This window comes from Rutidosis leptorrhynchoides, chromosome 5 (assembly GCF_046630445.1).
Source record: "Rutidosis leptorrhynchoides isolate AG116_Rl617_1_P2 chromosome 5, CSIRO_AGI_Rlap_v1, whole genome shotgun sequence".
NCBI lineage: Eukaryota > Viridiplantae > Streptophyta > Magnoliopsida > Asterales > Asteraceae > Rutidosis > Rutidosis leptorrhynchoides.
Genome location: NC_092337.1, coordinates 338,011,845 through 338,028,710, shown reverse-complemented (window position 1 = coordinate 338,028,710; position 16,866 = coordinate 338,011,845). Strand labels below are relative to the sequence as shown.

General features: G+C 36.7%; 1 protein-coding gene across 7 annotated transcripts; it reads left to right on the top strand.

Annotated features, from left to right (window-relative positions):
- The first annotated feature begins 8,852 nt into the window (after positions 1–8,852).
- Positions 8,853–14,536, top strand: LOC139846794 (protein RDM16-like). Of its 7 annotated transcripts, none has more exons than XR_011759193.1 (7): positions 8,853–9,579; positions 11,319–11,419; positions 11,498–11,594; positions 13,309–13,460; positions 13,547–13,625; positions 13,888–13,967; positions 14,284–14,536. XR_011759193.1 is itself a non-coding variant. In XM_071836325.1 (3 exons), exon 3 carries the CDS (start codon positions 9,975–9,977, stop codon positions 11,016–11,018), a length of 1,044 nt encoding a protein of 347 aa, XP_071692426.1. In that variant the 5' UTR covers positions 9,274–9,413; positions 9,475–9,579; positions 9,939–9,974; the 3' UTR covers positions 11,019–11,293. The 7 variants fall into 7 exon arrangements, 1 of the variants encoding a protein (XP_071692426.1); XR_011759192.1 differs by having other exon boundaries at positions 13,534–13,625; positions 14,275–14,536; XR_011759194.1 differs by having other exon boundaries at positions 13,212–13,460; positions 14,275–14,536.
- Positions 14,537–16,866: the final 2,330 nt, after the last annotated feature.

The window sequence follows — 16,866 nt, the reverse complement described above, 5'->3', positions numbered from 1 at the left end:
TCATTACATGTAATCTTGATGTATATCAGCCGATTATTTTTGTGTTTATTGTGTTCATCTCATATTCATCATGTTCATCTCATATTCATCATGTTCATCTCATTTATCACTTGTTTAAGCTCAAATTGCTAATCGATGCTTGTTCCTTGATCTAAAGATCCTAGCAACTGATGCAAGGGATCCCACAAATGCATCAGTCAGAAGTCAGGGAGTTTTGACCAGTGCTCAGATTTTGAGCTAAAGATTGGTCACGGGTTGCTGTTTAATCGTAATATTGATTATGCCGGTGAAATTTACTTGAGGCTAAGGGAAACGGTACTTGCACCCAAAAGAACACATCTAATCCCCTTTCCAAGGTTCTTGAGCCTGGTATTTGAAAATGAGCTGGGTGATGCTTACCAGCAAATTGCTGATGAATCGTTTGACTTGCCACTAAAACAAGGGGGAATGCCAAAAGATGCTCCTGCTGCTCCATATACTGGTTTAACACCAGGCATGCTCAAGTATCTTGCTGCTCGGGGTGGAGTTCGCCAAGCGACTGCCTCTGGTTCTGCACCAGATGAGGGGGGGGGGGACCTCAGCGCAAGCAATCTGCGAAAAGGAAGAAGCCAGCTACCACAACTAGTACAGCCACCGTCTCACATACTGGTAAATCAGTAGTTATATTAGAATCTAGTGCTCTCTGATAATAAAGAACATCCCTAGTCTTATACCTGACTACCCACTTCTAGTGTTGGAATCCGTTGCTTATCTATTTCTTGGTAACAAGCAAATCCAAATGAGCTAAAGCTGGCTCCAAGCAAACCACATGAGGGATTGCCCCAGTCTCAACTACTGCTTCTGCAAAGAAGGCTGCTATGGAACCTTGTGTGTCTCTAGACCAAACAGCAGAAATCTCTAACATAATTAAAAATGTTTTTACTGTTGACTTGAAAAATGAAAGTGGAGCTAAAGGTACAACCTTGGCTCCCAAGCTGGCTGGTTTTAAAACTAGTGTTAAGAAAAGTAGCAACCCATATTCTTCTAACCAGGCACTTCCACATTTTTCAAAATTATACTTCATGAAATATCCTCTGCTGACAGTACAACCAGCAGAGAACATAACTGACCCCCAAAGCCGTTTTGAGCTGGTTCCTCATCGTGTTGAATCAGCTCAGGCCACTGTACAGCCTAAATGTTACTTGGATCATGCTAAGAGTCTCACTCCTACATCATTACCAGTCAGAACTCTTACACTATCTGGGTCAACATGTGTTGCCAATGAGTCAGCAGAGTCACAGCTGTACTTACAGACACCTAACTCTGTCTCAATCGAAGGGCTGACTAAATCACCAGTCTGTCCCCAGAGACCAACAACATATGCAATTGTTGAGTCAAATTTATTTGGTACTACAGTTGTTAACATAAAATGTTCTTTTATTTCAGTTCTTAGCAGGTAGATGAACAGGCAGAGGGGGAGCAAGAAAAAGTTGTTATTGTTTCTACTGATGAGCTCTTTGTTTCTGCGACTGGTTTGTCTACTGGTGGTGCTGATACTAGTGTTGTTGCATCTACTGCTTCTGGCTCTACTGGAGACATTGTGGATGCCGGTTCCACTGATATACTGTTAATGAGGAGCTAGCTACTGCTGATATTTCTGCTACTCCTCCTACTGTCTCCGGTATTGCTACTTCAACCATTGATTCTGAAGTGGTTGATGAGATGATAATGGAACCTCCTCCCGTACTTGAAAAGATTATTGATAATATCGTTAAGGAGGTTCTTGATTTTGATGCTACTGGCACTACCACTGTTACTCCTCCAACTGCTTCTACTGAGGAGATTAGTACAGGTGGTAACCAGGATGACGTGGTGCTTACTGATGAGCTTATCGCAGCAAATGCTGCCTATTCTGCACATATCACTGGTTCTACGGAACCTACTTTGAATGCTGGTACCTACACTGCTATCGCTACAGATTCTTCTCAGGCTACTGCTTCTGTTGAGAAGAAACCATATGTGTGCTAGGTATCAGATCCTGATGAAGTTGTACCTAACTTCATCTACAGGGGAGCCTCTATCACTCCCAAGATTGCCTTGTTGGTGGATCAGCTGACGATTAATCCTCAAAGTCCTTTGGTATCAACCAGCAAACTACCCAGAGAAGAGCTGACTGAACTATTATCTCAGCTTGATCGCCCAGCACGTGAGGAAGTTTATGAGAGGCTGGCTACTCTCCAACAAGTTAATGAGCAGCCATACTACCACTACTTTGGTATGGCTCCAGCTGCTTCTCCATGGCCTGGTACATGGAGGCCTCTCACGTTCATCAGAGATCTAACTACTGGTAAGTATATCATGCAAAATATTCCTGATTCGCCAGTACCTTCTGATTCATCAGCTTCTTCCTCATCATCTTCTTCATCTGATGGTGATGCTAATAAAGGTACTGGTAAGGAAGAGCCAGTCATTCATGATAATGTGACTGGCTCCAAAGACAAACCAGTGGATCTTACTGATGATGCTGATAATGATGATGACAAGGATCAGTGGTTCTAAACCTTCAGGTGAAGGTAAAAATGATGGTGATCATGGTGACGAGTCAGATTCTGACCTTCTACCTCCACCACCCCACGGAGGTAATCCTATTGTCGCTGCTAGTGATCGCCCCTCAACCAGTAGCTTTGATCCTACAGAGGTGGCTGCCATTTCCACACTGGCTGTTTATCGTACAGTAGCCAGAATCACACCAGATCTACAAAGAACCATTTGCACTACTCTTGTCGATCGAATGGCTGAAGCCATACGCAGAGCTGGGGAGGTTACAACTTCAACTATTGAATCCCAGCTCAAACAAGTATGTGCTTTTGCAAATCTTGCGGTGTATGCCATTGTCCAACACCATGAAGAAGATGAGGATCTCAAAAGGCGAATCATCTCTCACAATGAATATACTGAGCATATTGCCCATCTTCAAGCTGATCTTGATGCTGCTAATAGAAGGATTCTCTTTCTTAATGAGGAGAATAAGGTTTTAGAAGAGAGATTGGATTCACAGGAACATCAAATGGCTACAATGGTCCGTGCCTCTGCTTATGTTCAAATGGTGGAGACTATGCAACGAATGGCTGCCCTACAAGCTGATGTTAGGGCCACTGTTGATCAAATGGCCATGGGTGTTGCAAGGAATGAAGTCCGAACTTCAAACCTATGTCTCAGGCAATATGGTGTAGATCCTGGTGCCCATCTATCTCCAGCTGATGCTGACTGGAATAACTTCGCTTATTCAGTTCCTGAATCAGATAGTGACCTTGATGCACAAGTCTCCCCTGCTCATCTTTCTGCCCCTGCTGATGACAAAAAGGGGGAGAAGAAGTCTAAAAAGAAGTCTAAAAGGAGAAAACAATTTGAGAGGGGAGCATGAGCATGAAAAGGCTCCAAAATAGCAAAGGAGGGATGGTGATGATGGTGGCGATGGTACTGGTCAAGGTTCTGGCACTAAGCCTAGCAATGCTCATACTGAAACAGGTGTCTAGGTAGCTGGTGAATCTCAACCCAGTGTGTTTGCCACATCTGTGGATGATATTGGTTCTGGCAGTAAGCCCAGTGATGTTTCTGAACTGGCTGTTGCTGAATCTTTTGTTGTTTCTCAAACTATTGAACGAAAAATGAAAAGAAAACTAGAGAGGCATCAGAAGAGACAGCAGGAACTAGATGCTGCTTTCAATGCTAAATTTGAGGCATATGCTGCTCTGAAACGACATAAAATTGAGCATATACGATCCCTCACTCATGAAAAGCGTGATATTCATGATGAACTTCTCAGCATTGATGAACACAAAAGGCCTGCTTTGAAAAGAAATGCTATGTTCATGGTGAAATATGATAGAAAGAAAGTAAAGTTGTATGTTGAGCGAGCAGACAGAATTAAGAAGATGACTCCTGAAGAGATGAAAGATTACTTAGCTTCCACTGAGTCAGGAGGAGTTAGAGCTGACGTATTCATGAAATGGTTTGATGCTATATTAGAAACCGGCCAATCCTCTCGATCTACATCTACTGCTCAACCAGCTACACAATCACAACCAGCGTATATCATCAACCTTGATGATGATGATGAACCAGTAGAAACTGATGTGTCTACTGCTGAGGGGGAGCACTTAGCAATTGTTCCCTATCTGCCTCCACAAGAACCAGTATCAACGCAAGAACCATCAGCTGAACCCATGCCTATCGATAAACAAAGGGTAAAATATGCTCCTAGAGACAACCAGCCCTTAAGGAAAGGACCCTTATTTGAGGCAGCTGATGAAGATACTGTGGCAGTTGTGCCAGCTGATACTAATCAGTCAGCTGGTACCGAAGACACAGCAAGGAATGCTGTGATTGAAGACCCAGCCAGAAGTGTGCGGCTGGGTGTAACAAGTGATGAAGACCCAGCCAAGGTGGCAGAGCTGGGTGCTAATGAAGACGCTGATACTGTTGATCGTGCTGATTTCACAGTCTGGGGCAGATGAGATCACCTATTTGTTCAATCACCTATCTCTGCTCCCCATATTGCTTATTTTGACAGGACACAGGATGAACGTATTAATCAGTATTCAGTAGGTTCTTCTGGCATAGCAGAATCACTCATGTATCCTCCATCTTCCCCAAAACGTCATGATAAACACACACCTTGGGATAATGATCCAGTTGCACAAGGTGAGCCAGATCTAAGAAGGATGAATCCAGATGAAAGAGAGGCTTACGGGCTGGAGATCACTGTACCTGAATTGCTTGAGCAAAGACAAGCAGCTATTTCTGAAAGGATACGCCAAATTAGATTGTTGCATCATCCACTTGATCAACAATTCTATATCACGGCCTTGACTTATGGCATTGAAATTGGCGTGTATCTAAATAACAGTGGTCAAAGGCTACATACTGATTAAGAGAAAGCTTAATTTCATGAGGCTCTGCGACTGGATATGGATCTAAGGCAATATCGTGATGCCCTTAAAACTGTTGAGGGCAGACAAATGATTGAAACAACAAAATCCCTGAACATTACTGCCAATGACTATCTTTTGAGTTTACAAGTTGAAAGGCAAAGAAGGGAGGATGCTGATGCCGAACTTGCTGAGAGGCTAAGGCTTCAGGAAGAAGAAGCTAAGTTGGCTGCTGATAGAAAGCAAGAGGCTGAGTCCTTCAAGTTAGCCAAAGCCATTGTCAAGGAACAGGATAAAGCATTCGATGAACTGGAAGCTACTGAGAAAGCACCTGCTAATGCCCCTATAGAAACTGAACGAACAATTGAATTATCTGTCATTACTATAGGGGCAAGTATAGTAATGTAATGACTAGAAGATCCAATCCCAGCAAGATCATCAAGGTGCACAAAGGCATAAAAAGAGCTTTCAGTGTCAGCAGGGAAAATAACATTCAAGAGAGGATAGACTACACTGAATTAAGAACCTTAGGATTCAGTGAATGGATGGATATATTGGAGTACTTTATTGGTAAGGGTAAAAGTGGTATTAAAGATACACTGAAACCTGAACTCCAAGAGCTCTTCAACAAAGCAACAAAATTTGGGAACGCACCAGTAGTGAATGTAGAAGAAGTACTTTCTTAAAAGCCTAAAGGAAAGAAATCTACTGGTGAAGGCCCACACAGAAGAGATCCCATCATTCTACCTCCTCATGTTCCAGTTTATGACCCTCCTGAGCTACCTATCCTATTTCCTGAAGCCTGGGGGTTGCTCTCAAAGTTAAAGAAGAAGAGCTATATGAAGATGAACAAGATAAAGACAAAGATAAAGACAGATAGCCTTCTAGTTCTCAAATTGTATCTTTTGATTATTTCATATTTCATTATGATGTTTTGTAATTATTGTATATACTCTGTTGTAATGAAAATGAAATGAATTTATCTTCAAAATCATATCAAGTTATAAGATATAGATAACTCAGCAAAAGATCCCAAAACAAACTTAAAAGGGACAAACTTACTACCTATTTTTCATTAGGTTCCTTAGTGCTGGCTTTAGTGTTTTCTCAATGTCATAGGTTTTCTCATCATCAAATAGGGGGAGATTGTTGAGTCCCCAAAATAATTAAGGATTTAATTATGACAAAACTATAATTTATTTGCACTAAAATGTTATGTGCAGCCAGCACAAGTTTGTTTATGTATAGACAACAAATATTGCTATGTCAAGCGTTTAGTATGCTGCCTAGTCTACCAGCACAAGGTAGAGAGTATTCTTCGAATCAGCACAGGATGAGTACCCAGCAATTCAAGAAGATCTAGCGACTCAGCATGAGAAGAACCAGTATACCTGGTAATCATCATACAACACAAGACAACCATGCTCCATTACAAGCATGGTGGTTTCCTGAGTGGTCTACATCAATTGTACTATTCAACAGAAGTCGAAGACAAAGTTGAACAGAAAAGGACACGCGTTGGCGACTGACAAGTGACCTTACCAGACCACGTGGGAATGCAGAAGTTTAACGCATGTGTAGACATGGGTTATACTTTGTCAACGCCTAGGGAACACAACATTCTATTTGTTTAAACAAATAGTGGTGCCAAACCGAATTGGGGTGTTCCTGTAAATAGCTACCAAAGAGGAAAGAAGGGAGCACGCTCTCTGACACAATTGTCCCCACAAGTACAGACATCCTATGTACCAGTAGACAATGGATCAATTACACGGATAGTAGGACTACTATAAATTGTTGTATCCACTATTGTAACAACTAGTGGTGTGGGTTTTATTATTTAGAGTCTAAAACGTGTAATAGCTTTAAGTTTATCCTCATAGCTATAATCTAGGTAAATCTGTATCAACCAACTATCATTCCGCCAAGGATAGTTGTAATTCTTTGTGATTTAATCAATAAAGAATAAACCGTTGAAAATTACTTTTGACTCTATTTAAATTACATGCTTGAATACTAAATTGTGTTTAACTGTTAAGTTAATTAAAAGAAGTTGTATTCACTCCCTCTCTACAATACTCATGTTGTTTATCAAGGGACCAACATCATATGTTGCCTCCAAATCAGCATAACAACTTTTCTTTGTAGCCAACTAGGCTTCAAGATCAGAAATTGTAGACGCAACAACTTCATGAGTCAGTATACGATGAGCCAACTCAATCTGATCTTGCTCGTGCTGGTGATCATTCACGACAATGTTAGCAAAACCATGTATCTTTTTAAGATAGTCTTCAATATGGAGGCACGTTTAGGTCGTCATCAGACTCATCACCATGATCATCATCAATTCATCATTTTTACCTTCACCCGAACGCTTAGAACCAATGTTATCATCATCAGCAGAAGCAGAACCAGTTAGAAACAAAAATGGTTTAATAGGAGAACAGTACCCTTGTAAATATCATAATCTGATGACTCAGCAAAACTATCAGCAGAAGAGTCGGATGAATCAGAGGGTACTGATAGAACAGTAGCAGCATCTTTGGTTACTGGTCCGAAACCTTGATTAAATTCACACTTAATAAGTTTCTAGGAACCATTAGGAGGTATATTAGAAGCAGTAGACAGAATAAAGTCATAAACAGCCTGCTCGGACAGAGTATCAGCATTTGCTACATGTTCAAAGAGAGCTTCATTCCCAGGTTTATCAAGCTGCTCCAGTAGGGCCATTAACTCATCATCTGGTAACTGTTGAACATAAACCATGGCAGATTTGGGATCAATAGTTAATCGGCACTTTATATTAGTTTAATGACTTCATATTTACAAAATAAATACATCAAATTGGGGGGATTTGACCAATTTGTACCTACAATTGCTATTACCGTTGATATAATTAAAAAAAGGTAACACTAAACTACGTAAATTTTGATCGATTTGACTTACTTTTGAATGAATTTAATATAATTTTCAACTTTTGACCGGCGTTGACCCGACCTTTCCAGCCGTTGGCCCGACTTTTGACCGTTGACGAACATATTAGACGCCGAGAGAGATACTCACCAAAACGCCGCAACAACCATCGCAACAGACGTCATTTGCAGCCATGATAATATGTTACACCTACGAGTATTCTACATGATCTTATCACTTTTTTTCTTTCTTTGCCGCCACCGAAACGGTGTGCCGCTTCCTTCAAAAACTGGTTTGACGTGCCGCTTCCATTAAGTAACAGTCTTTCACCACCAAGTAGCTTTCTTTCTATTCATGTTCCACGTCCGCGAATCCACCCTCATTTAATTTTCTTTTTCTAACAACCTAGTTGCGACTCAAAAAAGGATCGTTCTATACTTCTTAATCTCTTGATATTTGATTTTTTTATTCCTCTAGTGTGTAGTAGATTGGCACCACCGTTGTGGTCTACTTGATCGTATTTGACTTTGACTTATGTTTATCCGTTGTTTCTCTTGAAATATCTGCTTAGCTTTACGAATATTATTATTATTATTATTAGTGATGAAACTAAAAAAACAAAAAAAAGGAAGATGAAGTAGAGCTTTACTGATATTATTAGTGACGAAGTAAAAAAAAAAAAAAAATGGAAGATAAATCTACTTCGTGTGATGCATTTCCAAGAGCAAAAATCATCTCCAAATTCTAAAATTTTAATTTCTCTCTCTTTCTTATTTATTTATTTCCTTTCTTTTCATCTAGATTTTTTTCTATTTCTATCAAGGGAAAAGAAAAAAAGAATAGTAGTATCTTTTTCATATTTGTTTCCTATTTTACATGGCTTTATTTTATTTTATTCTCTCACTATTTAAAATTAAAAAAAAATTCCGCATCTACAAAATAATCTTCCTTTGTTTTATTTTATCTTTATTTCTTGCTGATTACGTTTTTATATGAAAAAAAGAGAGGAAAATTAAAAGCTATATAAAGTCCGATTTCCTTTGGTATTGAAACAACGATTCCCACAAAACCCTAACCACAATGGATAGTCGATCCAGCCGGAAACACAAAGATTCAGAAAGTCGATCTCCTTTGGTATTGAAACAACACCGCTCCAAATACCGAGACACCGACAGTGAATATCGCTGCCGTCGCCGTTCCGAAGGCGAGAGAATGGAAGATATCGATGATCGATTGAAGCTTGAGAAGTCATACGGCCGAGAAACCAGCAAAGATCGACATCATCATAAACGGAAAGATAGGAATGATGATATTGATGATGAAGATAGGTATTATGAGGCTCGGGAGAAACGAATTAGGGTTTTGGATGAACGCAAAAAGCGGAAGCGATTTGAAGATAAAGTTGCTGCTGATAGAGAAGAGAAGAGGAGGAGATTTGAAGATAAGAAAGAAGGAATTGATTTAGACAATGATGGAATTAAGCAAGAGAAATTGAATGGTGATAAATTGAAGAGTGAAGTTAAAGATGAATTGTTTGGTGGTTCCAAGGTCAATGGTGGTGGTGCAAACAGCCGCCACCCTCCTTCTAAGGTATCTCCCCTTTCTAGCAAACATGAAAATGAAGGAGTTAATAGTAACGGGACTTGTGCAGATGCTGGCAAGAGTGGTGGTATCTCTCGAGATGCTATTTCTAAGGCGAAAGCCACATTACTGAAGCTTGCAGCGAAGATGAAGAAAACCCCTATGTTGAACAAAGGTATTAACTCCAGCACTGATAGAATTGGTCAGATGTCTATAGTTGAACGAGTTAATAAAAGAATTATACTTATTAACATGTTCCCGCCAACTCTTCAACAACCCAAGCCTGCCAAGGCTCCCATCCTCTGTTTGGATCATTTGGGAAGGGAAGTGGATGAACATGGGAACGTGCAGGTGAATATACCAAAGTTAAACAATTTGACCACCCTTAAGGTTAACATTAACAAGCAGAAAAAAGATGCTTTCAAAATATTGAAACCTGAATTGGAAGTCGACCCACATAAAAATCCTCACTTTGATCCTCAAATGGGAATAGATAAAGTCAAACTTTTAAGGCCTAAAAAGATGACTTTTCAGTTCGTAGAAGAAGGTAAATGGACTAAGGAGGCTGAGATGATTAAGCTAAAGAGTCAATTTGGAGAAGCACAAGCACGAGAGTTTAGAGCAAAACAAGCTCATTTGGCGGAGGCGGAACCTGATATCAATCCAAATCTGATAGAGGTTTCAGATAGAATTATTATCAAAGAAAAGCCAAAGGATCCTATTCCTGATTATGAGTGGTGGGACGTACCACTTATAGAATTCGATAGCTACGGAAACATGACAGAAGTAAAGAAAGAAAAAGTCACATTATATGTCGAACACCCCCGTCCTATCCAGCCACCAGCCGAACCTACTCCACCACCACCTCAACCCTTAAAGCTTACCCAAAAAGAACGCAAAAAACTCCGCACTCAGAGACGCTTAGCTACCGAGAAAACCCGTCAAGAAATGATCAGACAAGGCCTTCTAGAACCATCCAAACCGAAAGTCAAAATGAACAATTTAATGAGAGTTGTTGGTTCAGAAGCGACCCAAGACCCTACTCGCCTTGAAATGGAGATAAGAAGTGCTGCGTCTGAACGCGAACAAGCCCATGTTGACAGAAACATTGCACGGAAGCTAACACCCGCTGAAAGACGTGAAAAGAAAGAAAGGAAACTTTTTGATGAAAAGAATAATAATAATACTCCCGAGACAATAGTTTCCGTGTACAAAGTTAATAATGACCTTTCTCATCCTCAAACAAGGTATAAAGTTGATGTTAATGCCCAAGAAAACCGGCTCTCTGGCTGTGCGGTTATGTCTCAGGGTGTTTGTGTGGTGGTGGTGGAAGGCGGTAACAAGTCCATAAAACGTTATCAGAAGTTGATGTTAAAACGTATAAATTGGGTGGCAGCTGCTGCTGTGAAAGAAGAGAATGAATATGAAGATCATGATGATGATGATGAAAAACCCAATAATGAGTGTGCCCTTGTTTGGCAAGGGAATGTTGCAAAACCAAGTTTTCATAGGTTTTCCGTCCACGAGTGCAGGACTGAAATTACTGCCCGTAAGGTGCTTTCTGATGCCGGGGTCGGTCATTATTGGGACCTGGCGGTTAATACACAATTTTGAAAGTAAGGTGTTTCCTGATGCTCTGCCCGTAATGTGTTTCATCGCTGGATATAGTTATTTGACTCCCGCTGAACTAGCTGATATTGTTGCCCGTGTATTCCAACATGAATTGATTACGTGATTTATACTTGATTTTTATTAGTACATTTACTTTAATATATGTTAAATATTATCAGCAATAAGAGTATCTTGTGTCATTGAAATTTAGATATTGTCTTTTTTTAACATATATATTGGATATTTTCATTATTGTTAGCAGTATGTGTGGTTTTAATGGTTGCTTATTTTTGTTAATTGCAGTTTTGTATACAATTGAGTTTCAAAAGCGCTGGTTAGCAACATATCAGGCCAGTCGGGTTGTATACAAACTTTGTTAATTGCTGTTTTACCTTAAAGTTCGGGTAATTACTTGTGTAACCAGATAATTATTAATAGAATCATTATATAATCAGTAACACTAACAGTACTACTATCAACAGACTATATCGGGTGCATACAAAGCATTAGCTCCATCTGGCCAAGTCGGCAAAGCAAACAAAACGAAAATGGCGATCGACCTCATAAACCTCAGCTCAAGTAAGAACATGTTACCGAAAAGCTACTTTTTAAACTGCTTAACATGTATACGTAATCAGTACATAGTACTAGAATTTGCGCTCATAGTCCCTACCATATATTGTATGTGCAACTATAAGAGTAAACAAAACATATAATCATCAACGTTTGGATTTACCTTAAAATCTCATACCTAGAACTTGCACAACATTAGATATAAGACTATACTTAATCATATTTAAGGTTTTCATTAATATAGATAGCAACGGATAAAACACAAAAGACGATTTGCATACTTGTAATATCACACTTGCTGTTCAAAACAAAAAATAAAATAAATAAATAAATAAATAAATAAATAAATAAATAAATAATAATAATAATAATAATAATAATAATAATAATAATAATAATAATAAATAAATAAATAAATAAAACACAATAGTATAACACCCAACATCAACATTATTACTGTGGACACGTCTAACCATATAGCGGCAGCATAATATCTTTGGCCCTATGGAATGATCATGCTGCATACAGTATTACAAAACTACAGAGCAACAAAACTACAGAGCATATTAAGCAATTTGATATTACATACAATTAAGCAAGTAATCAATTTGATATTACATACAGTATTTGATACGATGGAATGCTCCACACATGAAGATCAACAAAACTACAGAGCATGTTAAGCAAGTATATTATTCTAACACGCACATATCACAATCCCCTCTATACCTTAAAAGACAATAATACTAATTAGTGAATAAATGTTTCTAAAACCTTCTTTAAAGCCGCCTTTAGATCATGAAATGACCATCACAAGCCCCTTCATCTAATCTAATGGTCAATATTAATCCCATACTCGTATTCACCAATAAATAAACTTTTTTGTTATTAATTTCCCGAAATGCCCCATAATTAAATTACACGGGACGAAGCATCGTGTAACGATTAGCCATGCAAACCGCCCTACTGATAAGTTTTGCAGTTTTCAGACCATAATTTAATCGTTCTATTTTGAATTCAGATCTAATAGCTATGCACACCGTCCTTCTGATAAGTTTGTCCTCAATCCTTTTGCAACTATTCTTTCTTCTTCTTCTTCTTAAAAATCCTTAATCCATCTCCTCCATAAATTAGTCGTCATTATTTAAAGCATATGATTTTCGGGTTCAACATTGCAAAAAATTACAATATCATATCCAAACAGAAACGAGCTATTTGTAAATGGAATCGATAGAGTCTATAGGGTTTTACTTAAATCTATGACTTTTGAGTGTCATATATCAGTTTATATGGGTACTTTGGGTTGGATTCGAACATATAAAGAGGAGATGGGTAGTAATGATCTTAATTATACTTTGTAAACGTGTGTATGTTTCCAGTGTCCTAGACTTATCCAATGGTGTTGTTTTGGTGTGTGTAAAAAACTTAGATTTTTGCAAAAGAGTCTATAGGGTTTTACTTAAGATCAGTGTAAATGATATGAGAGGAAAAGATAAAATATTCAGAAGTGGAGATGGGTGAAAGTATAGATGCAGATAAGTTTATAAGTGTTATAGTTTCACTACATGTTTCAGTTGTACTTACGTAACACACGCTGAATAATTTTTTTGTTTTTGATTTTAGTTTTCGTCAACACATGAGTAACATACTATATAATTACTCCCTACTAAATTGGAAACAAATACTGATCGATAAAGAAGTTTTTACTTCTCATTTAAAGGAAGCCAAGACCATCGGGGAAAATAGTGTGTTGAAGAGACGAATAGCGTACGCTTTAGGAACATTTGGCTTTGCTAATTATACCAACTCTAAAGACATTAAATATGGTGTAAGTTGCTTAAGGAATCCATATGGACAATGACCTATATTCAGGTAATTTGCTAACTTGTATCACACTTTTAAATACTGGACTATACTATTCATCAGTTAACATATGGCTTACAAGTTTATGAATGTAGCTGCAAAATGGGTAGAAACCTCATCGCTGTAATGTTAGTTTGGTCATTCTGGAAGTGGGCCAAATTCACCCTTTTACTTGTAAGTTGTAGCATAGTTAGCGAAGCATACAGTGGTACATTTGTGAATCCCCAACTGTAGTTTACTACATTTTTTGTTACATTTATTACTTGGAGCTGTTTGATGGAAACATAGCTCAAAAGTAATTGATATCTCTAGAATTGATTAATAAAATTTTTATAAATAATGAGATATCAACATATTCACCTATGTTAAAATTATAAATGGGTGTTTGTGTTAGCTTATGTTGTCTTACTACCGATCTTGGTTTTTGTTTTTCCAGGATGTTGATGTGGTAAGATGGATATGGTAGAGGAAGACTAGAATGGCGAAATATTATGTTGGAACCCAGATTGTTACAAGGTAAAAAGGCAGAATATATTCGCTTTAATTCATTAAATTGAGGGTGTGACCCTTTTCCTTTTTATGATCAACTAACATGTGTTGTCAGTTTATTTTTTTTTTTTTTTTGAAAGGCAAGTATTTTATTATCAATAAAAAAGAACAAACAACTAGCAAGCAGCTAGCAAATACAAATAAACCACAAAAAAAAACCTCACATTCAGACCAAAAACGATCTAACTAACATGTGTTGTCAGTTTATTTTTTTTAAGCTTTTAATATTTTTTTTTTTTTAAAATATACACATTTGTAACAAAATATAAAATAGTGATCACAGGCTGGCCAATTACGTGGAAAGACTTTGTCAGAGATATAAAGGATTCTCACCACAAGACAACGAACTATGACATTATTTATAACCTCAAAAGATTAATGGCATGAATATGTGGGAAACTACACAAAAGACTTATAGACATAAAAAAAAAAAAAAGTTGCATTATTACCGCCTACAACTTTATAGGTCGAACCTATTATCAAATACGAACAGTTGATTACTACTATTTTTGAATTTAAGTCTGTTACTTTATTTTGAACGAGATTTTGTATTTATCTTTTTGTACATCTGAAATTTTGAAATGTTATATTGTTTATTTGTGTTATCATGGTTGAAAATTGTCTTTAAATATCATTATTCAATAAAAATTACGAAATCGTGAGTCTTTAACTAGTTAATAACTATTAAAAATAAACAGTTACTTAGGGACGGAACAACACTAGCAAACTTCAATGTCTTCTCATCGATAGCAGACAAAATACTCAATCAAGATTGTTTTTTACAACTCACAAATGAAATGGGGTACCGACAACATGGACCAAGTCCCACCAATAATTGAAACAATGAATGAATCAACTTACATCTACCAGTTCCATTACAATCAACAATCAATGAGTGACACCCGGAATTCATGCTGGACGAATGTTGTTCTATTGACAGATACTTAATAAAATGACGAAGGAACGCCTTCTCTCTTGTGTTATGGTTTTGCTTCCTTATATGGGAAGACGTGACTAAACCTAAAAGGTAAAAAGGCACAATATATTCTCTTTAATTCATTAAATTGAGGGTGTGACCCTTTTCCTTTTTAGGATTAACTAAGATGCATGTGTTGTCAGTTTATTTAATACCATCACCAGGCTTGCTAAAGTCATGTTTGACTAATTTTAGTCAAACCTTCAACTTCGTTTTTGTTTACTTAGACTTTGTACAATGGCATGATATTATTGTGTTCCTGTGTTAAACAAATTTATGTAACCATGCCTAGATGATTGGCGATCAAATTTCAAAAATGAAATATTTGAAAGCTACTATCTTAGAAAAAGAGGTTAAACTAAGTACATATCTTAATAAGTTAGAAACCACTATAGCACATACTTTAACTCGGAAAGACTTACTTAATAAAGGTGATGAATCTGCCATGTCAAATTACGAAAATTGTATGTCAAGTTTAGTTGGAAAGCTATGTATTATGCACAACTTTATAGATCATGTAAAATCATCGATACATTTTAAGCTTTTAATATCTATATATACATACATATATATAAAGCGCATTCAAATAATCCTACGTGTCAATTTCTTATTAATCCGAATTAGATAAATCCTATGTGTCATTCTATTAATCAATTTGATTTACAAAATCCTATGTGTCGTTTTATTATTAAAATCAATTAAATAATTAAAATAGATCTTATAAAGATTGGACCAAAATTTAATTAAATACAATTAAATATTTAAATTACTCAATTGAATATATCCTTTAAATAGATTTGGCTGATATTAAATTTTATTTTGTTCGATGACTTATTACTCTGTAGATCACTTTTCTACGTACTCTATATATGTAAGTCACATACAGGTACCAGTGTACCACAAACACAATCATAATACATAATGCAAAAAATATTTTTTCCTAAACAACTATTGTGATAAACTATTACCGCACTATTATACACTTTAAAGTTTTATCTAACTGTATCTATATTAATCAATACACTTTAGAGGTAAATCACTTCACTATTTAATATAAACTCAAAAAAAATTCATCAAAATTTTTGAACGAATTTATATTTCTGTTCGCTGTAAGTTAGGTTCTACCGCCATCACCATTCAACTCAAAATAATTTTTCGAACTAAACGCAATAAAATGTATTCGACACGGAGTTTTGATGCACTACTAACAGAGCATTTCTTTTTAACAATAAATATGGAAGTGATTTGAATTTACATTTTAAGTCTTTAAAATATTTATGAAAATGCAAATATAACTATTATAATATTAATTATACATAACGACTCCCGAGAACCCTTATTTTGCTGAAACGACTAACAACTTTTTAATAATTAAACTCGCGAGTTACACTTTTATTTAAAAAATAAATGTATATAATAATTATAAAATAATATAACTTAGACTTTATCAACGTGTTTTTATGTGACACGTTCCATGACAAATTATCAATGGGCTCATATTTTCTCTGAATATTACGTAGTATATAATTTATATATAATTAAAAAGATATTAATAGTGACAAATAAAAAAATGTAGACATTAAGTTCCTAACCAATGTTGTAAATCTCCTTATTTCTCCCCGAGATCTCTCCGAGATCTCATTTTTGGAAGTCCACCGAGACGAGATGTCCATCTCCTGAGATTTCTAAGTCAACGGGGTCAAACTTGGTCAAAGCCACGATTTCTCGAAATATTTCGCTCATTTCTCGAATTTTCTCATAAAATCTCGCAATATTTAGGATTTTCTCGCTCATTTCTTGCATTTTCTTGTAAAATCTTATAAAAATGTATATAAATATACATATATTGATTTATTTGTATATATTTATATTATAATAACTAAAAAGTCA

Bases quoted from the DNA above. Each gene is read 5' to 3' on its own strand.
- LOC139846794 (XM_071836325.1), top strand. From the start codon at position 9,975: ATGATTAAGCTAAAGAGTCAATTTGGAGAAGCACAAGCACGAGAGTTT.